We start from the raw sequence: 27947 nt of genomic DNA, 5'->3' as shown, positions 1-27947 counted from the left end.
AAGAAAGTCTTTTAAGATTTTTGCTCACTTTATTATAGTAAAATCATAAATAAAAATATCACACTATACCAGGCAAACAGTTGTTTGAGTGTCTATGTTCATCTAGCTGTATGATGCATTATATCTGTGAAGATATAGCATAATTGTATTTCTCTCTATACATTACAAGAAAGGTTAACAAACATTCTCACATTTGACATGTTTTCTCATAGAAGTGATTTTACATTCTCACACTGCTGACTACTTTTGGTTGCATTAAATGGCGATTAGTTCACTCCTTTGAGATAAGAGAACAGCATGATATGATTCAGAAATTGTTTCAATAAGTACAACTGTCAATTTAGTTTTCAACGGTTCTAGGACTTCAGTACATAATTCAGTTTTTTTTTACAAGTGAAAAACCCATTACGTGAAAGCACGCATATCAATACGTCTTTTTGAAAATATATTAGCATATGTAATATGTAAAACAGACTTTACAAATTTATTTTAAATTTAATTAGTTATTGTTTAGGCATACATGATAAGTGTGCACGGGTATACATCCCATGGCTCCAGGGTGGAAGTCAGAGAAAAATTTTACAGAGCCAACATCTCCTTCTACATTTTGTGAGTCATCAAACTTAGATCACTAGTCATATAAGCCTTTACCTGCTGAACTCTGTCTTTGGTCTCTTTTTCCAATGTCTTAAATTCGTACCAGAACTAGAGAGGATTTCAATTCTTTTTTTTTTTAATCAAGGAAATGATCAGGCAGTGGTGGTGTTCACCTTTAATCTGAGCTCTTTGGAGGTAGAGGCAGGAGGATCTCTGTGAGTTAGAGGCCAGCCTGGTATTCAGAGTAAGTTTCAGAACATCAAAAGAAACATAGAGAAACACTTGCAAAAAACAAACACACAAACAAACAAATAAATAAAACAAAGAAGTGAACACACTCAACAATAACCATACATTTGACTAATATACTTACCTACTTAACAAGAGAAAAGAAAGAAATCAAATGTCTAGGTGACATTTACCTAATAAGTACGTAGATTATGAAAGAAACTTTGTGAATTTTAAAGCTGTTAATCTGGAACTGCTTAATCCCCAAGAGATGTGGGAAAACCTAAGCCATACAAGTAAACATAGTGAATCATTCCTTTCCCTTCTATTCCTCATGCTGTTTAGGTGCAAGTAATGCATATTTAAAATTCCATTGTACTAGACATTTTGGCCCAAACTTTTATTTTATTATTATGGGTGTGTATGAATATATATGTGAATGTGAGTGTATATGTATTTTTGTACACACATATCTCAGTCCAGACATCCACCTTAAGTGTACACCTCATGTTTTATTGGTAAAGGACCCCTCACTTGCCCATAGCTCACCAATAAGAGTAGTTCTGGCCATATATTCACCTGTCTCTGTTTTACATCACTGGAATTATGAGAAAACATCACCACATCTGACTGTTTTATCTGGGTTCTGTTTGTCACACTGAGGTCCTCACACTTGCTTGATAGATACTTTACTAGCTAAACTATCTCCCCGCCTCCCCAGCTCCCTCGTGTCCACTTTTAATCTCAGTATTTAAAGAGACCTAGGTAGGAGGTTTCAAGATTCAGGGAATTCTGGGAAATATAGTAAGACCCTGCCAAAACAAAATTAGTTGACAATTGGTAGAGTGAATTTATGATTCAGTCTGGAGTACCACAAAGATAGATAAATAAATATGTAATTAATACTAAATTGTTCATCTGTGAGCATGCCTTACTTCAGGAAGAAGTCGTTTTAGTCAGCTTACAGTTTTTATAATATATTTAAAGAATTCATTTTCTGCTAACAAATTATATTTTGAGGGTACCATACAATCAGCTGATTGTGACAGAGCCCCTTTTCTGTGTTTACATACTGCCCAGAAGCGGTGACTGAATAGTAGACACTGGAATTCAGTGACCCAACTCTCATTCAATTTTCTGCTGAATTCCACATTTTATAACACGTACTTCAGAGACTGAAGAGTATACAGTGGCCGAGAAGTTCAGCCATTGAGGGTTAATTTGGAGTCAGGCATTTATAATATGAAAGCTCACCTTTTCTCCTAAAAGGAGATTAAAGAAACTTAAGCAAATACATTCTCTAAGAAAGGCTAGAGTATTGATTTCAATATTCCAGGGGAAAGAAAATAATAGATTAGTCTATCAATGCTAGACTAAAACTGATAGTCTGGATACAATCCTTTTATGACTACCGGCGATGGCTCACAAATCTGACTCTTTCTTTTTTTTTCTAGCCAAAGTCAAGACAGAAATATGATCAGTTAAAATTTTATCTTTCCCATATATAGCTTTTTCTGGCACATGGCCCTGAAAGAAATGTGTCCCTTGAGTCCATAGATAAAGAGGTCACAATATGATGTACTGCCTTCAGACACTACATCTTAGGAAGTCTAACAGAGGCTTCCCTATGTGGACTTGTAACAGTTCTCGCCTTCAAACCAAGGGCAAAATGCCAGCCCTCAGTTCAGCTGACAGACCTCGAGGACAGAAACAGCCATGTAAAAAACGCAGCTCTCTGGGGCCTTGACATGACTTGTCAGATGCAATTTTTATTCTTCGTCAACATAAATAGACTGCACATAGAGAAAGGATTCTCTATAACTGGATATGGTGATTTAATTCTTTGTATTGCCTTAACATCATTAGACAGATGCCAAAGCAAGAGCCAGGTCTGAAAATATTATATTATCTGATTACTACCAGACATGGCAGACCTAGGTGGCACAGCGTCTGCAGAAGGGTCATGCTGACTTTCTTAAACTGCATTGTGAAGACTTTCATCCTAAAATATTATACCTACCATGTATTGTTGTTATTATTATTTGTTGTTGTTATTTTTTAACTAATTTTCTTAGTAATTAAAATTAATCACCTGATTGTCGTTTTCAGAAAAAAAAATGTCTAACAACTACTTCCCCATAACGCCTGATTTTTGGCATTGCGGTTTTATGGGTAAACTTTTGGAGTTTCTCCCAAAAGCCGAGAGAGTCTACAGAGGAAACTTCATGCAGGGGAGCTGGTTGGTTTCTGGTGTGGAATGGCAGAATGGCACTGAAACCTTAGTTCACTCTGGCCTGTGACTCACTAGATTCGAGCACTCTCCAGAGACATCTCACCCTCATAGTACACTTGAACTCCTGCCAATCTCTTTACATTCTCCTATCCCGCATCCCCTTGGTTGTTTGTTTTGGAAAAACTACATGGTTTATTCATCCTCGGGGGTGATCTCTGGAATGGTCTGCTGCCATCCCTGAACACATGTCCACAAGTTGTGGCACAGTGGGCTCAGTGGCCTGCATGGTTGTACACAGATGTTTCAGTGTGACCTGTGATTATGTGGAACATATCAGCGATTGCAGATGTCTGTGCTGAGAGCACAGATAGTGTAGCTTCCTGGGTATTAGTTTCCTTGTCTGTAAAACAGAGCTGACATCCCGTTCAATGTCATAATGACTTTCATCAGTAGCTACTGCAAAGCTGCCTATAAAAGTCTAATACCCGCCAGTGAAGGCACCATATATCTAGCTTCCTCTTAGCCAAGTCTTATTTTCCGAGAACAAAACGTGAACTTTCAAACTACTTTTCCCTCCAGTCAGGAGATGGTAAGTGAATTTTGCATTTTGACTGACTGGTATTATGTTTAAGTTGTTTAATTTAATTACAGGTCTATCGATAGACTATATGGAGAATAAGCTTTATTGGATCAGTTCCGGAAATAGAACCATAAACCGATGCAACCTGGATGGGGGTAATTTAGAAGTAATAGAGTCGATGAAAGAAGAATTAAAAAAAGCTACAGCCTTAACCATCATGGGTAAGTGCAGTGATTCTGTGATGAGGCTGAATCTTATTGATTAGAAATTGATTGATTATGACCTAATAAAAGCCTAGCAAAGTTACTGCTTCATTAGTAACAAAGACACATTCAAGCTGAACATCTCTGTAAATTTTTTCTTACTTCTTAACTTTAGAAAACACACTTTTACAATTATCCAGATTAGACACTTAGCACTGGTGCTAAAATGAACTTCACTTAGTTATCAGTTTTCAGCTCTGTGTGGATTGTGCTTCTGTTTGACCCTTTGCTGGGCTTTATTGCAGCTCTAAGGTGAATGGTGGGAATGATTCCCAGTGCAGTCAAATATAGCTCCTCTGTTTTTGCAGCATGGAAATGAAAACCATGTCATCATCATCTGACCAATGACTAAAATCACTCTCTCTACCCAGAACTCTTGTGCCTTTTGGGCAGATTCTGTTGACCAACTTTCATTTTTATCCATTCTGTTCAGTATTATGGAGGATTTAGAAAATCATCAGAATGTATGTTTTCTATAAAAACAAATAGTCAATACGGCTGTACTGCTGTTATAAGCTGGGTTTTGAAATTTTAGTTTTCCTTTTAAAGATAACTTCATGTAATCAGTAAACTATAAGAGGTGGTTCCCATACAGAACTGTCATTTGGTGAGGGTTTTTTGTTGTATGGATGATCCCATGTGGTCAACTTGTAAGACTGAATGTCCTGTCTGGCTTATCAATTGCTGTATTATGTGAGAAGATATGAGAAATAAGATCCATGCTTATAGTTCCAAACATCAGGATATGTCAAAGAGCATAACAAAATCTTACACTATTTTAAAAAGTTCAACTTGAATATGTCTTTTAATATTTATATAATTAGCAAATTGGATCCTGAATTTATAGAAATTCTACTTCCCATAGTATTTCATCACATTCATCTCTTCTTAAATCTATTATAAGGGTATTTTGCTGTTGTTTTGTTTGCTTTGTTTTGGTAATGACTATGAGCACATTAGCAAATGATAGCATACCATTTCATGAGGGAGAATTACTTTAAAATATATTTTCTAGGCACATTACCTTTATTTCCAGTCATGACTGCTGCACAAATAAAAGTCAGATACAATAGTATGTGTTTTTCCTCAAAAATAGAAGGCTGAAGAATGCTGAATTCCAGGCTAGCCTGGGCTAAATTGTAAGTTGGAGACCACCATGTACCACTAGCTAGTGAGTTTGAGACCAGGTTGTGTTATAATTGAGAACGTCTCTCACATAAAAAAAAAGTTAATGAAAATGAAAAAATTTTGCATTTAAAAATTACTTAAGACAGAATGGTGTCCCACTTTCTCATGAAGAGGGCAAAAAAGAGATTGTTCTCACTTGTCATTGAATGCTACAGTGATACATATATAATATGCATATATTATAAAACCCCGGGAAATGTAAGCAAATGTCCATTACAAAGTGCTGATTTCTGCATAAGTGTCAAATTCAGTTCTCGGTACATTTTAGTTTTGTATGCTTGACTTTTGAGCGGGACCCTTACAGGTATCCAGGCAGAGAAGTGTACTCTTCAAGAGACTAGAATGAAAACCCCGTCAGATAAACTTTATTCAACCTAGAGCAGAGTTTGGGGAGTCTAAAGCCAGGAAGTTCATCGTTTGTATCTTTAAAACACAGCACAATTTGGGAAAAGGTTTCTAGACAACAATCCAATTCTGGGTGCACAATAAAGGTTAAGGTGTGACTATATAGAAACTCTTTTCCAAAATACATGTGACCGCGAGGGTCGGTTCTGTAACTAAAAGACCTAGAATCTAGTTTTCATTGATGGCCTAAAGGTCAGCAGGCTACAAAGTACATGTGACTTTGTTTGGCAAGGGACTAGGGAAGAAGCAGTCTGGGAAAACCATTTAAGGGAATTTGGGCAAGATCTGCCTTGATAACCCACTGGCAAAGGTTTGTTTCTGCAGATAGCACAAAGGTCAGCAGATCCTTAACAGAATCCATTCCTTGCCTGCAGGACAGGAAAACAGGTATTTTATTTCCTCCATTGAAAAGAGACCCCTGTGTGTTAAACATTCGTAGTTAGCCTAACAATCTGTAGGTGCAAGAACCTTTGTGTCCCCAACAAGCTTCATGAGCCTCTAGTGCAATATTACCTACCTACTTGGTTTCAGTGTCTTTCTTCTGATGTTGTTTCTGATCTCTATCTTACTTTTTTCTTTTTTGGCAGTTTTTTTCTCAATAATTTCTTCAACTTGAGAGTTTTCAAAACTTTACTTAGAAGTAAAGAACCTTCTTTTTTAAAAAAATTACTATTTTTTTAATTTCCTGGCATTTGGAGATTTCCTGTACCATTTATACATGCTATTAGTCACGTTTAATGTTCTAGTGACAGGATGACTAATATAAACAACTAAAGGAATAAGGTTATATTTTGGCTCATTGGTTCTCTTTATGGGGACTAGTTAGCTACATTGAATCTGGACTTGTGCTGGGGCTGATCACCTCATGGTACAGAGGAGCACTAACAGCAAGGTACAGACACAGCTGAGAAGCAGCCCCAGTGACTACTCTGCATGAATTAGGAGGACAGTCTGCTATCTCTTGCTAATTTATTCACATTGTGATTCTATCAATGAATTAATCTGTTCATTATGCAGGGTCCTCAAGATCTATTCCTCTCTGAAAAAGCCAGAAAAGAAATACCCAGGACCTGTGTTGGACTCATCTCCTAGGCTTTTCTTAATTCATCCAGGTCTCTAAGAACACTATGTCACATGCTCAGTGTTGGTACTGTTCTTGTCTACACACAGATACACAGGCATGTAAAAACCATACGTATATATACTAACATACACAAAGGCATATTCAACTCACATATATTTAACTCACATACAACACACATGATTGAGATCCAGGTTGTTAATTCACACATTTTAGAGTTAATGTTGTTTTCTCCTTGTGCTTTTACACACACACACACACACACACACACACACACACACACGCACACACGATATATATATATATATATATATATATATATATATATATATATATATATCTGAGGCTTATTTTAAGGTTGAAAATTTTTGTTGATTTGATTTTGTGAGACAAGGCTTTTGCCAGAATTGGCCTTCAACTCAGTATTGTTTTGAAGAATATGGGTTCCCCTTCCCCCTGCATCTGCGCTTCACATGCTAGCATGGCAGGTGTGATGCCCACCTGCCTTCTACAAGATGGATCTGTGAGGTTATTTACATGACTGGGTATTGTCAAAGCAGCAGCATGCTCCTTATGGGCACTTTTGCATATGTGAAACATCAAGTCAAAGCAAATATGAAAGTGTTGAAATAATTATTCGCTTTGTGCTCTAAGCTTAATACCTGCATAACTTATAATATCAAACCAAATTAACAAAGAAAATGTAGGAAAACAAAAAAATGAGAAATGTTTTAAAAAGTCATGACAATTCAAGGAAATTGCCTTTTTACACCCTCAATATGTATCTTCATAATCCTGTAAAAACCATGACATTTAGATAAATGAAAGTCTTTAGCAGCTTCTGCTTCCTCTGCTAACACTTCTGATACTGTTCTTAATAGGAAACAATTGTTAAACTTACGAACTTGCTATTATGGATGAAGTCTCAAAAAATGAAGAAAGTTAAGTTCTCTATTTTGGCAAAAGTGGGCGTTAGTAGTTTGTTAGTGAACAAAAGTTCACTGACAGCATGGAAGAAAATGTTCGGATGATCACAAGCCTTGATTGTGTCAGATCCACTCAGAAGAGGAGTTGGCAAAAACTGAAATCCTTTAGCAAAGGGATGTCTGTGTGTCTACGCTCCTCCCTCCCACCAAAGCTTGATCAAAATCAGTGGAACAGCAGCTATTAAAATCTCTGAGCGCAGCACACTAACTGGTTACAGCAGCTCATGTTCTAAAACGTAAAGAACATAATTAAACAGAAGTGGGGTGGGAATGTCTGGTTTCCCAGCAAGCTTCTGTCTTAACGTCCTGGGCAGGCTTCCCCTGCTTCCTCATAGTCTGCATTCTTTCAATTTGAGGGAGAGCACAACAAAGGCATGGATGGCTGCCTGCTGAGGACAGAGGCTGTAGCCATAAGAACGAAAACAAACAATTGAAGCAGAGGCCTCACTGTGGTCCAGGGGATTATATTACTTAGAAAGTTTAAACGGAAATTTCCTCACACTGATACTTAAATTGCACATCCCGAGAACAAAGAAACTGTTTTGCTGCCAAGCAATACGTATGTACAAGCTCACACTGCCTCCCCAGACTGACTATATAAGTAACAGGCAGTAAATAACTGAAGTTTTCATTTAACTAAAATGTAAGAGTGGTTTTCCTCAAACTGAGATAAAAAATGTCTTCACACATTTTTCATCGATTTTTAATTTTCAAAGCTTGTAAACTCTAACTACTGAGAGTCTCAGATGTACTTAGAGTAAGGTACATAAATAACATGGAGAGAGGTCAGAAATGTTGAATATCTGGAACTGTTCAGATCAAAACAAAGTCATATCTGATGGGTCTGAAAACCCAAGGTGACAGATATCAAGATTTACACAAAGCTAGAGTTTAGAACTCGGGCGAGGCCTCAAATGCTAAAGTGCTTGTCACAGATAAGCATAAGGACCAAATAAAAGTCCTCAATACTCAAGTGACATGCTAGGCACAGTGCCTGCCGTATGCTTGTAGGTGCAGAGCTACAGGTGGGAACCAAATAGATATCTGGCATGTGAGTCCAGCCAACCTAGTCTGTTTGGTGGGTCCTAGGTCAGTGAAAGACCTTATCTCAAAAATGTGGTGAACAGCTCTGGAGGAACCATAATTAAGGTTGACCTCTGGGCTCCATGCATACACACATAAGCACACACACACACACACACACACACACACACACAATGAATACTGCTTAATTTCTTTGTCTTTGAGTGTGGCACTCCTTCTGAATAAACAAAATGGGGCGGAAGTACTGGTTCATGACTCTCAGAATAGGCTAAACTGTATGAGGCTTCTTGCTTGTCCTGTCTCTTAGATCTGTTCCTATGGCAATGCCAGACCACCTTCATGAGACTATCTAACCAGCCCTGTGGAGAAGAGCACACAGATAAAAACAGATGTTCACCTAAAGGGATGTCTGCCGTCCAGCTTGAAATCAGGAGCTCTAGACTGGTCAGACACTCTGTAGATGACAGTACAAACTAATGGCCTTAAAGAAACCTCAGATGGAATCTGCAAAGCAGAAATTCAAGTAGCTGCTTCCAAATCCTTGCCCCAAGAGATCATGTGAGAAAAGCAGCTTTTATTGTGTTAAGTTGTTAATCTTTTGGGAAGTATATACACAGAAACTGATTAACTAATTTGTACCTTATTCTGTCCAGAACACTCATTCCTTTGTGAACAGATTCAAATGCCTGATGAAATCAGACAGGGAATCAGTCAGTCAGAATAATAAAATCAAATATTCCCTCCATTACAGTAAGCCAAAACTGACTCTAAGCTCCAGTATCTGGACTTGCATGGCAGAGAGCAACTATCCTGTGTATGACAGTACACTTCTCAGCTCTAATTATGCTTATCATAAGACATATTAACCTTTGAAGCAGACATTTCAATTTTCAAGATGAATAGTCCAGACATTTATTTAAGATCTCACATCTTTAAGATATTACCAGAGATCGTTCTTGCTTCGGAAAATATTAGCCAGATATTTATGTTGCGAGAGTTGACAAATGACATGAAATACACAACACGGGTACTTGATTGTACCTAGATTAAACATTACATTTTGCGTGAGGTATCTGCTGGTAAAGACATCTTCTGCCTGTTGTTGAGATAAACTCTTACAGGAGAATATAACTGACAGATTCAGAGCTCCTACTTCTAGGAGCTATGATTACTGAGAGTCGCTCAATGTTTCTTTCACTCATTCAGCAGCCCTGTCTCCTGCCTGCTCTATATACCAATCACTGTTGTATATGGAGAGAGGAACACTGATGTCATAAAGCTTGCCCAGTAACAAAGAAGGTAGATAATAAAGAAGATCAATAACTAGTAAATGATGTAATGGTTAGGAGTTGGTGGGTGTGTGGCGATCAGGGCAAGGAAATGATGAGTTTGTGGCAAAGATGATAATTGCAGTGAGTCCTACAGAGGGCTTCCCGAAGACAGGAGCGTTGAGGAAAACCATGAAGAGATATTGCAGGAAGGATAACAAGTGCCATTTGAACTGACCACACTGCTTAAGCCATTTTACAGTTTTATGTTGCAAAGCTTCATTGTGACTTTAAATAATTCTCTTTCTAGATGACTGTGTTAACTTTCTATATTTTTCCTGAGTTCTACCCCTGAAACACAGGCTTGTTGGTGCTTCCTCTGGTCTCCAGCGAGCAGGGACTTCACCTGCTCAGATGTGATTCACATTTGAAAGAAATGGTTAACATCCGAACAGAGCTTCAAATATGTTAACCATTTCTTTCAAATGTGAATCACAAATTAATTCCCACTAATTTCTAAAGGCAGTTTTGTCAACGTTCGATTCTCAACTACCAGAAATAGCAAATACAAGATGGCTGCTTTAAAAAATTACCACTAGAAGCTGCAAATAATATAAGTGGCCATGTTTTTATTTTGCTTTAATTGCCAGGTTTTGATGCAGTTTTCTGTTATATGTACACTTGAGGTTGATATAAAGTAGTGATATGCTAAGCATGATTTAATAATAACTTACGCAAAGAAAGAATGTACAGCCAGGGATCAGTATCAACTTATTGGTTACCAGCTTTTGCTGTCAGTTGTGTGGCCCTAGTTCTTATTTGATTTCACCATCAGCCACATCTGACACGCTGCTTTCTTATCATGGTTGAAGAAGTTAATGTCCTAAAGTCATTGATCAGTTGCTACTCAGTGCTAAGTCCCTTTGTGAGAAAGATGAGGCGTAGATTCACACTTTGATCTTTATCATGGTGTATGAGTTGATTCCTGATTTTATTTAACATACTCTTTCTTTCCCCTATTCAGGTAAGTAGTTTTTGAGTAAAACCCCTATTTCATACTTATGCTAAAGAAAAATTTAAAAATCTTTTTGTGAAATTAAGAAAAAATATATCAATGAAACAAACATACTGACAGAAACAGACTTCTGATATTTGCAGAAAATTAAAATGTAAATCATAAAACAGTGTCATGGGTGCTACTGTGCATTTTATAGGGAAGAGCAGTGGTAGAGGGATCATATATCTCCACAGAACTCAAGCAGAATTTTGGCTATTATACAAACTCAAAGAGGGCTATGAGTTTACATCAGAAGTCACTGGCATATGGGTTTAAGGATCAGCAAACTATTTAATCACTAGAGATCATGATTTACTCCATTATAAAGTGTCAGGTAGTAATTTGTCGAGTTTTGTTAGGTTAAGAGTTATGAATCTACTGTAATAAATGGGTTATGAATTTGAATTTGACTTGTGTGCCTTATTACCATAGCTTTTGATCTAATTATGCATTTTATATAATACTCTATTGCAAATAACATGAATACTTTGCAATTTCTTCTTTTTTTTTGCAAATACATACACACAGAAGCATGCCTCAATCACCAGAGTTATTCTAGACTCAAGTTTTCAAGGAAGATAAGAGCACACAGTCACAGTTTATATAGCATTGCATTATATATATATTATATATAATGCAGTGATAATACATATTGTGTATGTGTGTCTGTGTTTGTGTGTGCGTATGTGTATGTAGTGTGGGAGAATTACAGACTAGAAGAATTTTGAAAACATAATTTCTTCTCACATTTCTAGAGGGTAAAAAGCTAAGATGTGAGTTCAAATTTTAGAGGAGGCCTTCTCTTTTGCTATCAAAGACTTTTCTTTTAAAGTGTTATTGTTCCTGTGCCTGCGAGCTGGGAGGCATGTTGCCATGGGCTGGATGTGATAGCGAGAGAGCAACTTTTGGAGTGAGATTTCTCCTGACACTCTTTACATGTGTTCCGGGAATCAAACTCAGGTTGTCATGTTTGTAGGGCAAGGGCTTTATCCCTGATCCATCTTGCTTGTCTGATCCATACCTATATTTTTCTAAATATAAATGGCAAGGGTTCAATCAGCTATATTCATTATGTGATAAAATCACAGAAATAGGATTAAATCAAAAGGTCTGGACAGTTGGATCAGCTGTCAAGAATCCTCTACCAGGCCGGGCGGTGGTGGCACACGCCTTTAATCCCAGCACTCGGGAGGCAGAGGCAGGTGTATCTCTGTGAGTTCGAGACCAGCCTGGTCTACAAGAGCTAGTTCCAGGACAGGCTTCAAAACCACAGAGAAACCCGGTCTTGAAAAACCAAAAGAAAAAAAAAAAGAATCCTCTATCTTGTTGGATTCCCAGCATCCACTTGGAGACTTACAACCATTTGTAACTAGTTCCAGGGGACCTTATATTTTATTCTGTCCTTCACAGGCACCAAGGACAGTACATAGTCATACTTTCAGGCAAAAAAATCATACACATAGAATTCAAATAAGTAAATTTTTAAGAAACTCAAACACACACACACACACACACATATATATATTCAAGTATATATATAATATATATATTCAAACTCTAATTTTAAGTTTTTATACTATTTTCTGACAGTAATCCAATGCCTTCATATTCTATAACATCCCCTGATCTGTGGACTATGAACCACAACCCACAGAATTCTAAGGATTTGGTAAAGTACTTAGGAAAACTACAGCAGTTTTGTTGGCGGCTTTGTTCTGGGAAGTGAGACTTAAATCACCATTCATAAGTATGTTTGATTTTAAATTTTACCTTTTAAAACATGAAAAAGCACCACCTTGTCTTGGGAAATAGTGAGAGTGTAGATGATGTCTTAGTCAGAGTTAAGTATTTTGAGCAAAAGGAGAGATCGTGGTCTTAAAATATGTATCTAGGACAAGAGACACTGGTAATACAAGAATTAAGTATGCAAATCATTGTGCAAAAATGCAAGTGGAGGTTTGGGGTTGTTTAGCTTCATTTGTGTTGCTATGATAAAAATATCCTAAAAAGGCAATATAGAGAAGGCATTCCTGAAGATCAGAATTCTAGATTTCAGCCTAGCATTGTGTAGAAATCAGGGCAGTAATTTTAAATATCAAGTGTTCTGGCTTGCTATTTAAAATTGACATCATATGAGAAAAGGGAAACTCATTTGAGCAAATACCTTCATCAGATCAGCCTGTAGGCAAATCTGTGGGAAGGGTGGATGAATAGATGGGAGATGGAAAACCATATTCAGAGTATGTTGTAGAATTTTTTCCATCTAAAACAAAACAAGAAATCCAACTTGCAAAAGAAGAAAAGAAGGAGGAAGAGGATGAGGAGTGAGAGAAGAAGACGGAGGAGGAGGAGAGGAGAGGAGGAAGAGGAAGAGGAAGAGGAAGAAGAAAAGAAGAAGAAGAAGAAGAAGAAGAAGAAGAAGAAGAAGAAGAAGAAGAAGAAGAAGAAGAAGAAGAAGAAGAAGAAGAAGAAGAGCAAAGGATTAGCTCACATGGCACAGGGTCTCAGGAATAGGTGGATAAGGAATTGGTGAATGTCAGACACAAGACTAGAAGGAATTGCATCTGAATGTGTCTTTATTAGGCCTGAGTCTCATCCTTTATACAGAAGATTGCTTAACAGCATGTGTTCTGTTTTATTCATGTGGTACAGATTATTCTTAGAATCGTTATATCAGATACATGAGAATAGATTTTCATCAGACAGATGTCCCCAGTGTGAATCTGCAGTTGGTCATGCTAGACATGGCTTGGTATTAGTTTTGTTATAAATCTTTATCTAGGCAATGAGTTCATGGCATTTTGGGCTAAGGGCAAGCAGTGTGGTTAACAGTTACACATTCTAATCCAAAGTCTTTCTATATTTCTGCAATCTATGTAGAAGAACTTCTTCTTTCCTTCTCCTTCTCCACATTTTTAACTTTTTTTCAAACCTTCCCAAAAAACAATCTCAAGAAATTACAGGCATTTATCTCTCTCTTCTATCCTTATCCCATTTTTTTGCTGAATCCTCTCTCTCTCTCTCTCTCTCTCTCTCTCTCTCTCTGTGTGTGTGTGTATGTGTGTGTGTGTGCGTGTGTGTGTTGTGTGTTTCACTCTGTAGCCTTCTCTGTTACAAAACATGCTCCGTAGGGCATATTGACCTCATATCCAGAGATCTGCCTGCCTCTGCCTTCGCCCTCTGAGAAATGCCACCAAAGGCTTTGGGTATTGCTACCCAGCCGAAAACATTTTATTTTACATGTATAATAATCACACGTTGTATTTTCAGTGATTTTTGTTTTTAAATCTTCGTTGATGCTATGCTGAATAATATCGGGGCAATGTCACTTAGCTCAAGGAGCTCCAAATACATCTACTTACATTTTCTAAGCCATCAGTCTTCTAATTGCCATAACACTATTCATTAAAGTAACAGTAATATATGACGTATAACCAGGCAATATGCCCGGCACTAAGTACAGTGCACAGTTGTCTTCTCTAAGTATTCAACCAGCATTAATAAGAAGTAATAGCCCATCAAAATTTACATTAAAAGTCTATGAGAAATCTCTAAAGGACTATCTGTGATATTTTCCTAGCAATTTTAGTCACCTTAGAACGCTCTGTTCTGACACGTTGCTCTTCTTAATGCTAATTGTCTAGCAAGCTGGATAAATACAAGCTGCAGGCTGCATCCTGGTACTTTTTTGTTATCAAATGATAATTAGTGACCAGAGAATATTGCCATTAACATAAACAATCCATCATTTCAGCTTTGCTGTTCCTGAAGCTTTAAGTTGTGATTTCCCCATGTGAACTGATGAATGGTAACTATCAGGAATCATTTTCATAATGAAGATTTATATTGCTCAAAGTTTAGACTACTAAAAACACACATGTGAAAGGTCTATTTTTGAAATAGGGAAACTGTTATTATAAATCCCTTTATGTCTCCACTTTAATTTAAAAGGAAATGGTAAAATATTTAGAATGGAAAACATCAGAATCTTATATATTTACAACAGATTTTGGGGTAAGACTCTTCTTTCAAACTCATGGGAGCCTTCCAAAACCCCATACCTGAAACCACTGGTAATAAAAAGTCCTGATACATTTGTAGTCTGAGTATGCTAGCAAACCACATTAATTTACTTTTCTTCAGAAGTTCTAGAGTAGATTTCTGCTGCATAACTCTCATTATATATTATATTTATATTTCTCATTTAGTGGAGAACTTGCACTTTATATTTGTTAGAAGCAGTTTGATGACTTCTTGACATATTCAAATTACTGGTGCCATTAGTCTGTGCTTTGAGGTCATTATTAAGTGAAAAAAGCGTGCTTGGACTTAAGCTTGACAGTCAATCTGATCCTCAAAACGGCTGCTAAGTGCCTAATGAGAAAGTAGCATATAAAGTGTGGAGACACTGGATCAAGGAAGAGCTTGTGCCCTGACTGGAGCAATCAGCCGCTCAGATTATGAGCATACACAATAACACACTCTTTACAAGTCACAAAGAATTTATTTATGGATTTTTCCATTTAGTATTCTTAGACTGCAGCTGATGAACCATAGACAAGAATACTACTGTAACATAATTATAACCCCTTTTCAATCAGGACTGAGAATGAATTTTGCAAATTTAAACTCTTAGATCAGACACCTGCTTGTATACCATAGGTACTAACTCATCTTGGAAAGAAACCAGGATGTACAAATTACACCACAATTTCTGAGTAATATTCTTTCAAACTAAAGACAAACAGCGAGTGTTGATCTTTTCCTCTATACTTGGTTTAGATGACATGGATCACATAATTTCCAGGTCTGTTCATGTGTTTTAGATGTCTTTGAAAACGACTCTGTAATTTAACATTGTGAGGCTCCTACTAAATTCACTTTCTATATTCCTAAATGATATCAACACAATATAGTATATTATTAGAATGTTAGAGCTGGTAGGATAATCCGATGGTTAAAGTATGTGCAACAGAAGCCAATGACCAGTTGACTTTCTTCTCTTGCAAAGGTGCAAGGAGAGAACCAAACACCAACAATTCTCTGATCTCCACACATATAACACAGCGCTCACAAACACCATATATACCATCGTTATAATAAAAACGTAAATTAAAAATGTAAAGTTAAACATTATACAGTTTAAATTGTCTCTATAATTACAACTTTATTTAACATTGCTTCATGTTTAAACTATACCCTTCGGGTAGCATCCTAAGTAATGGAGAAAAAAGAGGCAATAAATACTTTTAACTTTCAAAGAACTGTGTATTTACATTTTAGGACATATTTTTCTATGCAGTTTTCAATGCAAATATATTAAATATGAACAAGATTCAAGGACCAATGTGAGACTATTCCTTTTGAATTGATTCGTAAAGATGCTACATTTGGGAGAAAGTTCTGAGGGTGTTTTCTATGTTTAGATAATCCATAATTAATTTAATGAAGACAGTATAGTTAAGGCTATGATAAGGCAATAGTGCTTGTGGTAGGCTAGCATTGTAATTTAGAAAAATAAATGATGTGAAAATATGGGTTTTCCTCATCATCTCCAGGATTGCCTTTAGTAGGGAAATACTGGAGACCATCTATAGTGCAATATTTCTTATGTTTCCACTGGTTAAAAATAGAACATTTAAAAGCTTCATAGTGGGCTAGGGAGATAGTCCAGCCTTAAATGCTTGACATTAAAATATGAAAATGAAGTTGACCTCTGCAGCTCACATAAAAAGCATGGGTGTCATGTGTCATGGGACACACCTGTAATCCTGGCATTGGAGATGTGAAGACAGCCATGGAGCACTAGGCTAATGAGAGACTGTCTTAAAGGATACAATGGGGGATTGCTTCACATGCATGCACGTGTGCGCACGCACACACACACACACACACACATACACACACACAACCTACAAGTGCACTCGCACATAACATACAAACAAAAAAGTTGCATAGTCACGGAAACTAATCATAAAAATTTGAATTGAATTTCCATTTTCCTTAATCCTATTCTAGACTGAACAGTCACGTGATCAGCCCCTTGAAATGTTTTCTTCCTTTTGCAAAAAGCTGTATATCTGTCATTTTCATTCAAAATAGTTCTTTATACTTTATATATTTCCTCCTCATTTGTATGCGTCAGGTGTCTGATATGAGAATTCTATTCAAAGTTGGGCTCTACTTCATGTATATGATGGTAAATGCTGACTGTCGACTTGATTGGATTGCGGTATGCCAATGGGTATAATAAAAGACACTGCTACATGTGTCTTTGACGAGGTTTCCCAGAGATAGTGATGTAGTAACCAAGGAAGAAGAAGGGTTGAACCAGGATGGAGCCAACTGGAAGACAAACCCTGCCGCCACAGGCTCTTTTTCCTCTGTTCCCCCCATTTTCATTGTTTTAATACAAGCTCCCTGTGACGTGGTTATTTTCATCTCCAGGCCACAGCAATGACACAAGTGGTCATAAATTACATTTTCCCCTGATGTCTATTTCTCTCAGAAGTAAACAAGTAACTCAGTAAAATATCAAAAGTCTCACCAAGAAGTGACACCTATAATACCAGCACTGGAGAGGCTGAGATGGGAGATATATTGGAAGGCTGAGGGCAATTTAGACCACACAGTGACGTCCAGGGCAGTGTGGGCTGCTGGGAGAAATCTTTAAATAAGATAAAATCTTATTTAAAATCCCAAGTAAAAGCATATTACTTATTTGTGAATTCTGGTGCAGTCGTTATTCCAAACCAATATTCTGATTTTTTTCCCCAGTACACCGAGTCCATATGTAGTGGGTTTCCAGGTAGCAGAATGGTGCTCTGGATGCATGAATCCTGACACTTGCTGAGACTTCCTTTACAAGGGAAAAGTGAAGTTTTGCTCATTTTAAAAATTATTTGTATATTCACATTCATAGCAGAATAAAGTACAAAATAAAGCACTATGGAGTGCTGCTTGCTCTGTAAAAAGACAGCTATTTTCTGATTCAAGAACAGAGGGTAGCAAGGTGTAATTCCATCCAATTCAATTTGAAGGTACTGAGTTGTAATAACACAATATTTTAATGCCTGGTTATTTAAATGGACATCATTTTTCCTGAAATATGCTTTAATGTGGGGATTTAAATGGATTCATTTTCAAGTGAATAAATATATCATATTAAATAATTCGGAAAAGACAGAGACATGGCAAATGGGTGCAGCAAAGATCATTTATTTATGACAATATTCATATTTTAACCCTTTTCTTAGTAATATATTGATATTTACACCCTCATATATATTTCTAGTCAGTAAATTTTACAGTATTAATTATTTGGCAATGTCAAGAGCTAGATACTAGCTATAATGACATTCATATTTTAATAATGACAGAGCATTAAATTATCCAAGATAGAACAGCCATTTAATGTAATTTTTAAAATATTGGAACCTTATAATATAAAGCATGTTCAAACTGGCTGTAATGATAGCTTCTCATTCTCATTTGATATTTAAAAATGTTTAAGAATTACATACAATGTAAAGAAAATTTAGAGTAATTAAATCTAAGCAGAGTTATATAACTAATGTTAGTATACAAAATTGTAAGAAAAAAATAAGATGAAAAACATACTAGTATTTAAAGATATGTCTTTTAGAATAAGAGAGGCAGGAACATCATTAGTGTTAGACCATCCTTGACCATGCACACTACCAATTTTAGGGCAGCCTGACCTACATGAAGCAATGTCTCTAAATAAATCAATAATTAGATCAGAATTGTTAGTTGGCCATTTATACCTTTGTGGAAAGGTTTAAGTGCGAGACATTTAAAAATAAATTTACAAAGTGATTTCACTTTTTATTTATTTTTGCTATAAGCATTGCTTTTAGGTTCATAAATAATTGCATGACATTATTTTAATGTTTATATAATAATCCCCTGTGTGCTAGTATTTTACCTAATTGCTTGTATCTACCCATTTTTTATTTCCTTTTGGGTGGGCTAAAGGGAACTGTGGTTCTTATTGAGTTCAATAGTAATTTGCACAGCTTCCTGGCAGGATTTGTTATAGCCAGCCATTTTTGGCTTATGAGTTGGTAAGTTTTGTGTCAGCTCCTCTTCCTCTCAGTCACCAGATTCTGCCAGTGGATGAGGTGGTCCTCTGTATCCGCCTATGTGATATGTATGCAGAGGCACCAGCTTCCTTGCTTTCATTCCAAATGTCGTTCTTTAGCCCCTTACCCATCATAATTGCTTAATCACAAGACTTTTGTCTCATTTTTGCAGAGCATCCCATCCCTGGCACCCACACTCTCCCTCCCCCACTAAAAAATAAAGAAAAAAGAAAAAAAATCATGAAACTCAGAACTAAATGTTAATCCTAAGGATGGAATGATCCAAATCATCATGACTAAATTAATTAAAGCATGTTTTATTTATTTATTTTTTTAATTCATGTACCTGGGCTGCTTCTTCCTAAAGGAGCATTAGAAAGAGGTCAACATTGGAGGCAAAGAAAACAAGGTTTTTATAAAAAAAAGTTCACGGAAAGGGTTTCCCAAATGGTGGAGTTATAAGAGTAGAACATAGCATAACAAGTTAGGCCTAAGGACTTTCTGAAACAAAGAGGCTACTATAACAACAGGTAGTCTTAACAACCTAGCCATAACAAACCTTTGAAAAAAGGTCGAGTAGCAAAAGGTTATAAATATTTTTAAACAGAGACTTGATTGCCATTCTGGCAACAGGCAGTACAGAACCATTTGTAGATAGATAAGGTTACAACTAGAGCATAGACCAACTCTTCAGAAACAGGTTTAATCATAACCAGGAATAAACCCATTTTTTAAAAATTATAAGATAGTTTTTACGCCTAAGATAGAGGCAGGCTGGATCATCACAGAAAACAAAACAAACAAACAAACAAAAGATTTATATGTTTCCCAATTCTCTGGGCATTATTATGTAAGAAATTTGCTTATTACAAATGCAATGTTTTCTTATGGATGTCTCCAACAGTGGGGAAAAATCTACATGGAAATGCATAGAGCACATGTCCGCTATGCATGAAACCTTGATTGCAGTCCTCAATGCTACAAAATGAAAATAAATAAAATATGACTACAAAAGAAAAGTAATTTCAAAAAAATTCAAGGGCAGAAATTACAGAAATGGGAGAAAAAGCCTTCTTGTACCTTCTTAGGTTCAGTGCCTAGTGGCCTGTGAATTAAAATAGTAAAAGAGAGGTGAACAGAAGAAAAGACAACTGTAAAACACATTATACCCATGGGATTCACAGAAAAGAAAGGAAGCTCAGTGAGGTGGTTAGAATTGGACTTATACAACATTTTAACAAAGGAGCAGAGTCTGGGATTTCAAAAGACTTAAATAATGAGGAAATGACTTGGAAATACGTGGGAGTAACTAAGGGATTTCGGGAAAGCTTGCTTGTGTGCGCACATTTCAGCACCGGCTCCTGGGTATAAGTCATTCTCTTCACTGTGTGTGGGAGAGAGGGATATTTCACAAGGGACATTTATAACATTTTTGCAAGGGGAACTTTTCTGTTTGGAAGCAGCAGTTGTGAGGGCAGAGAACTCTATCTATCTGTTGATCTTCAGCCACCAAAATAGGGATGATCCCTTTGGTATGGTGGGCTTACACCAAGCTCACCACTGTACAGATGTGTGAATGAACCTAAATAAATGATGAATGTGATAAGCTGACTTCCAGAACACAGTGTCCCATGAGCCCTTTGTAGTAATAGGAGCGGCAGGGCTGCGTCCCCAGCACTCCGGCCACACCCTGGCTGCCTGCTAGCTTATGCCCCAAAATAACAACACACAAATTGTATTCATTTAAACACTATTGGCCCATTTCTATCTAGCCTCTTCTTGGCTAATTCTCGCACCTGGACTAGCCCATTTCTAGTGTAGCCCACGAGGTGGCATCCTGGGTCGGAGCTTCATCGCGTGTGTTTGCCTGGGAGCGGGCAGCATGGCGTCTCTGCTCCAGAGAGCAGAGCTGTCAGTCTGAGCTCACTTCCTCTTCCTCCCAGCATTCTGTTCTGTTTACTCCTCCCACCTATGTTTTAACCTATGAGGGCCAGCCAAGCAGTTTCTTTATTACTTAACCAATGAAATCAACAGATTGATATATGACACTCCCACATCACCCTGCAGCTGTGGAGCTTGGGTGAATTTCCCTGGGGATCATATGACTGACTGCAGTCTTAAACTCATCACCAGCTGTGAGGTGCCAGGAAGAGTGCCTGCCTTCCTGTGACCTCCTGGGAGCAGATTAGCATTCAAAATATTTAGGGCAGAGACTGCTGAATGTAGATCATTCTGCACCATCGTAAAGCTGGAAAACAGTTTATGCAGGGCACCTTCAGTTTCTTACCTCAAAGTGACTTTCCACAGTGGCATGTTCTCCAGATTTATACTAACTTGGAAGACTAAAGCTCCTTCCATATGTAGCCACAAGGGAAGGGATAAAAGTCAGAAATGTAGTGCACGCCCATCCATGGTTCCCTCTGTCTGTTTTTTTTTTCTTTTGTCTTTTGTTTGCTTTGTATTTGAGACAAGGCTAGGACTGAAGTCACCATCCTCTTACCTCACCTCCACTCCAGCCTGAAATGCCACCTTTACAGGAGTGCAAAACCATGTCAATACTGATTATGTAATGGAATCAGAACAGTACAGTAACATACGTTTTAGATTATATTTTGTTGCCTCGTTTTATTCAATATACCTAACAGTTATTGTCTATGCCAATCGAGTGGCTTGTAAATAATCTCTGTATTAACCTATGCTGCAGGGACACTGATACCAAAAGCAGAAAATGCTGAAGATCTCGAGGAGAGTCATGCCCACAGGAAGCATCACTCTAGTTTAGGATGCCGCAAGGAGGATTCTGTCATGACTCTTGGCATCCATGAACCCACTCAGGTTCTGGCACTGATAGACTCAGTGCAGGAAAAGAGAAAAGAGAGCGAGATGCAATTTTTGTCACAAAAGAATCTTTTATTTTAAGCAAGGAGATAGACTGAAACAGTGCTATATTAATATGAATGCTGTCATAGAATTACTCTCACAGAAGACCAGTTGACTTGTTCTAGTGTCCTAGGGTATAGAAAATACTCAAATAGAGGTATGTTTGAACTGAGTTTGAAAATGTCTTTCCATGCTTTAGAGGTAGATATGGCAATGAATGAAGCAATTACAAATGTCATGGTGATGAGATTATTCTATTTATGTTGCCATAACAAAGTGATCTTAAATTTTTTTTTAATGAGAGAGATGATTGTGATTCCAGATCTGGAATCTAAGGGTAACTGGCCACATCAGGGGATGATATTCTGTGTGGAAGATGTTCAAAGTAGTGACCATCATTGAATTTCTGAAAGACAGCAATATATGTGTATCTCCCAGTGTCACCTCTAAGGATAAACCTACCAGAATTTGTTTATGTGGGGCCTATCTAATCTTAATAATCTCTCAAGCCCTACTTCTAAATTCTATAGTCAAAGTAAGTTTCTACTCTTTTAATATTTCACATTTGGAGCTAAATTTTAAAAAATGATATTAGGAGGGACACGCTGGAACCATGTGCAAGACTTAACAGATACACTTGGAGACTGCTCTTTTGAAAAGCGTAAAGCCTACCAACTCTATATTAACCTGATAATTGGTTGGTAGGAAGTGGAAAGACATGGACACATAGTTGAGAATCTAATTTGTACAAGTGTGGTAGAAAATTCATATCTGTTTAACACATGTAATTAAAATGTTCAATTGTCTACTTTGTTACCAGAGCTATCTGGTCTTTTCCTTTCCTCCCCTCCTCCTCTGCTACTTCCCTTTCCTTATGTGGACTTCAGGATCATCAGCCTTCATTAAATAACTTTGCTTTATTATTATTATTATTATTATTATTATTATTATTATTATTATTATTATACACCTCATTATACACCTCAGCAAGCACTCTGGCCTCCTTACAACACCTCAGAGCTGACTTGTTTCTATCAGTGGACCACACACTCTCTCGGGGTCATTCTCCCTTCACCATCTCACAAATGCTGACAACACAGTCAGGTCATCAACCTAAACAATTAAATGACCCATCATTTTCACGTTTCCCTCCATGTAACCTCACACTCTGCCCTCACCGCTCTCACTGAGGCAAGCTGCTCACTAGAACTAAGCATTGCAAGGACTTTAGAGCCATCTCTGTCAGCTCAGGGTCACAACAGCTTCAAAACAAAGTCTGAGCTCTGCTCTGCCATCTCGCCTCCCTCGCTGTTCTTCAGATTATCTCTTTCAACCAGGAACTAAGACTTGGAAAAGGTAAGGAAAAGAAACCTCTAGTCTCCTCCCTGCCATCAGAAACAGATTTAGCCCTTCAGATGAGTCACAGCAAGCCCGTCCCTCACAGTGTGGTTAGAAGGCTGATGGCTGCTCTGTGCAGACATAGCTGCCTCTGCCTGTCCAGGTGGAGGGGCGGTCCCGAGTCACAATTGGTACAGCATAAAAATTCAATGGCACTGGGATAATTATAAATAATAGTCTCGTTCTTGTTTGTAAAGACTTCTGTAGTCTGCCAAACTGTTACATATCTTCTTTCGAAATTAGCTCCTTCCCAGAAGACTATTTTTGTTAGTTTATAATTAATATATCCCAGAAAAAAATAATTTCATTTTTGTTCTATTTTACTTTCTGTTTAATACCTGCTTGTTTGTTTTCTAAATATTTTTATTTTTTCCCTGGTTTTGATGTCTTCAAAGAGTTCCTGTATTGAGGGGATTGGTCCCTAAGTTGGCAGTATTAGAAGATACTCTGACGCATTTAATAATTGAAACTGCTGGAAGGTCTTTGGTCACTGGGGACAGAACAGACATTAGAAGATAGTTCTCCCGAGACTCAAGTTATCTCAACACAATTGTGATAAGAGAAACAAGTCCTGCCTCTGTCTCTCTGGTTCCTGCCTTGAGCTATATTCTTCTTGCTTCTGTGTATAATCTTATTGTTATTTGATGATATGACACACCAGGGGTTGCCCTCAGCACAGAACTACCTCGGTGTTATGTGAAATATAAAACTCTGAACAAGATAAGCGTCTTTCTTTATAAAATTAGCCTGCTTCCGGTATTTTATTCTGGTAATAAGTTCACGACATATAGCTATGATTTGCAAGTATGTAGTACTCTTTGTCTTATTTCCCTATATTTCTCAAAGCTAGAAATTGTTTACCAACATCTACAGCAGCCACATTTAAAAGGATTTTGTATACAAAGAGTTTTTTTAATTAGCCCTTTTTTGAAAGCACTGAGCTAGATAGTTTATCCCAAATGCAAAACCTCTTAATATCCCAAAGTATTCTGGTTACTACTTTTCTTAAATGAATAAATTAAAGATGGAGTGCTTCTTAGTTAGCAGGAAAGTCATGAATTTTAACCTTAGCTACACATAGTTTAAGAAGAAATTTTAAATATTCTTAATATCATGCCATAGGCCAAAACCATGCAGTGACTGTTTCTAGGAGAGAAACCAGCATATTTCCTCAAGTCCCATGGCTGTTGTTTCAGATAAAGTCACTGAAGCCACAGCATCAGCACAGGAGATAAGTCTGGAAGTGTTTCACTGTGGCAGACACAGGTTCCATCTTATATCTACAGGTCTTCAGCTCTGAGATGGAACTAACACTATGTTCTCAAACAATCCCAGATAATGACAGGTTAGGATGGAATCCTAGAAGCCCTGATTTAGATTTCCATACACTTCCTACTTTGTACCTTTCCCAGCCCTCCTGTCAGGCAAGCACAGAGAATACTAAAAGAAATAAATTAATTAAAAAATAAAAATACAAATGAAAAGAAAAACCAAAAAAGCTATTTAGAGAGTGGAAGTGCTGGATTTATTAAACTGTTTTCCAGGTTATGTTTCTAATGGAAATATTTATTAAAGAGATTTATTCCTTATTAATTTTGCAGCTGTTTAGGGAATTTCTATGTCATATTCAGTTTAACACAATACAGAGAAGTGTGAAAAGTAGATACAAGTTCAAGATGGCTTCTTCGGGCTCAAGAGCTTTCATTGCTTTCTACAGTCAAACCTAGTGAGGGTAAAACGGAGAGAGCAAATACATGGAAAGGCTTACAGTCACGTGTGAAGCGGTGGAACTCGCTGGAAATGGGAAAGGTGACAGCTTCAGCACGCAATAGAATCAAATACTTCTCCAGAAAACAATCTATCTAAAATATGTGCTCGTAGATATGGAGAAGCAAATGCTGGGACTGTGCTCCCTTTCTCCACTGTAGGCTTCTTCACCTTTATCTATCTTTCCCCACAGTTGATGGCCAGAATCACTTAAGTAAACAAATGAATGGTTATTATCAGGTAATAAGACTGGATAATTAGAAAAGTAAGACCCAGGTGAAATGATAAACTCAGGTTAAAATGAATAGAAACTTTTGAATTTGAAGTAGTGGTAGGGTCCTTTGGAGATAATTATGAGAGAGGGATGATTTAGAAAATACACATATTTAATTTTTTTCTTTAGTGTGAGGTGTGTGTGTGTGTGTGTGTGTGTGTGTGTGTGTGTGTGTAGGTCTGTAACGTGCTTTTTCCTGGACTACCAGCCCCCAACTCCTGACACAGGGACATAGTAATAAGAAAACCTCGGTTGATAGCTTAGGCTTGTTTCTAACTAGTTCATCTCTCAAATTAACCCGTATTTTAAAATCTACATTCTTTTACATGGCTCGGTTACCTGAACTCTGTGCTGTCTATTATGCTTCCTCAACATCTGGCTGGCTGGCTGATGACTCTGCTTTCTCCTCCCAGAGCTCTCTCTCTCCAGAAGTCATACTCTGGAGAGAGTCTCTAGCTCTTGGCAGTTTAGCTTTTTATTAAGCCAATCACAGTAACTCATCCTCACACAGTGTAAAGGGATCTTCCACAGCAGAGGTCAGAGGATGATTTTTAGGAGACAGTTTTCTTCTTCCACAGGGCCATGGGGACAGAGCCCAGGTTTGCACTGCTGAGCTATCTTACTTGCAGAGATCAGAGTTTTGAAAGCCAACAAGCATTCCCCATGATTTGTCTGCTCCTAGTTTTGTGCACGCTACTGCTGGGAATAAATATCTGTCCAGATTACACAGTCCTTTAGGGGATATGGATGCTCTAGCTATAGTTGCCAGCATTGTGGTTCCTTAGGTTCAAACTCTTACCAATTGTTCATCCCTGTATCAGCCCATCAGTGATTTAATCACTCTCACTAATGCCACATGATCGTACTTCTCTTAGAAGTCACTCCCCTTTTCCTCTCCATACATACACAATACATGTGTGCAATGGGGCCATCTCTGCTGTTTGGGTGATCCTAGGAATAACTGTGTGTTTATGATTGTTGTCAGTGATTCATTATGTGAAAGTTTTCTACTAGGGTATAAAGATACTGGGTAAACAACAGCCCTAGATGGGCTACGTTCTAGTGGTCAAAAAAAGCAGTTTCCTCTTATGTTTCCTGATCTCCTTCAATAGTAATAATATTTATATCATGGTGGGGATGGGGTGGGACACTGACTTAGCCTCTTAAATGTTTGAAATATTGGTATGAGACAACAAAACCCAAAGACTTGTTGTATTTACTATATTGTCTGTTAGTTTCAAAAACGGTTTTAGTTACATAAACTATGACAAAATAGTTTCCAATACACTTTCATCAACTATATTTTCACATTGGAAAATTCTTTTATTTATTTGTAAAATATGCATATAATTCTCTGCATTACACTCATAGACGTCAATTTTTTTTAAAGACTGACTGTATATTGATGACAATTTGAAGATTATGTACTAGAATTACATTTCCTTATTTCTTGGTACAGTGATTTAAAAGCTGAAACACTTAAAAAAAGGGGGAGATTAATAACACCAGGGAGAGTCTATTATGTTCCTTTTACTAATTAATGTTTTGGTCATGAGGTTTTTCTGCATAAATTTTCATTTTCTTGTAGAATTTAAATTGTTAAGAATAGCTCCCTAAAAATATAAGCAAATAAAAATTTGTAGAAAGTCATAAACTATTCAAAAAAAAAAACAAAAGAGGTCACTATAGTTGTACAGAATCCAGTGAGAAAACTTAGCTCTTAGAAACTTCCACACTGTTAGGAAACAGAAAACTTGAACAATATCTCTTAGTTGCTCAGTAACTATGATGTTGGATTATGTTCATGTTCAGGCATACAAGTAATAAAATATGTATTCTATATTTCTTAATCATTCTTCTATTGCTGTCTAGAGACACCAGGACCAAAGCAAACCTTATAAAGGAAAACATTTAATTATGACTGTCTTAAAGTTTCAGAGGTTTAGTCTACGATTGTCATTTTGGGAAACATAGTGGCACACAGGAAGATGTGTATGTTAGGGTCTCAATTGCTAAGACATCACATCTTAGTGAAATACATGCATCCAGTCCAACTTGAAAAATCGCCATTCATAATCTATATCCCCATTATTCTCAAAACCACATTTGAAAGTCCAAAGTTCAAATTCTCTTAGGAGACTCTTAGTAATCTCTTAATTGTAATCAACTGTAAATTAATATAAAAACTGGATCACATACATTCAACACACAATGGTAAAGGATATGTGTTGCCATTCCATTGGAAAGAAAAGAAACATACTGAGGAAATACTGGAGCGAAGCAAGGCTGAAAACTCAGCAGGCCAGATGCCAAAGTCTGCAACTTCATGTCTGATGTCAAAGCAGATCTTCAGATCTCCAATTCCTTTCAGCTTTATTGACTAAGATACATTTATTTATATTGGGCTGGTTCTATTACCTGTTAGCAGCTCTCCTTGACAGGTATCCCACAAATTCTTGTAGCTTTAACATTTTGGGGTCTTCACCAATATTAAGGCTTCAATTTCTTAGCTTCACACAATGACCTCTCTGGGCCTCCAATCTGGGACAACCCTGACACATTCCTGTTCTCATCAGTTTTCCTTAGCCATGGA

General features: G+C 37.2%; 1 protein-coding gene across 1 annotated transcript in view; it reads left to right on the top strand.

Annotated features, from left to right (window-relative positions):
* Lrp1b (LDL receptor related protein 1B) overlaps positions 1–27947 on the top strand; it is a 1800012-nt gene that overhangs the window by 1257743 nt on the left and 514322 nt on the right. The window contains exon 32 of the mRNA XM_026778709.1: positions 3710–3859. Coding sequence (XP_026634510.1) covers positions 3710–3859 — 150 coding nt within the window. The remainder of the gene's footprint in view (positions 1–3709; positions 3860–27947) is intronic.

The sequence above is a fragment of the Microtus ochrogaster genome, chromosome 4 (assembly GCF_000317375.1).
Source record: "Microtus ochrogaster isolate Prairie Vole_2 chromosome 4, MicOch1.0, whole genome shotgun sequence".
NCBI classification, from domain to species: Eukaryota; Metazoa; Chordata; class Mammalia; order Rodentia; family Cricetidae; genus Microtus; species Microtus ochrogaster.
The sequence above is the reverse complement of the archived record's forward strand: the minus strand, read 5'-3'. Positions and strand labels throughout refer to the sequence as shown.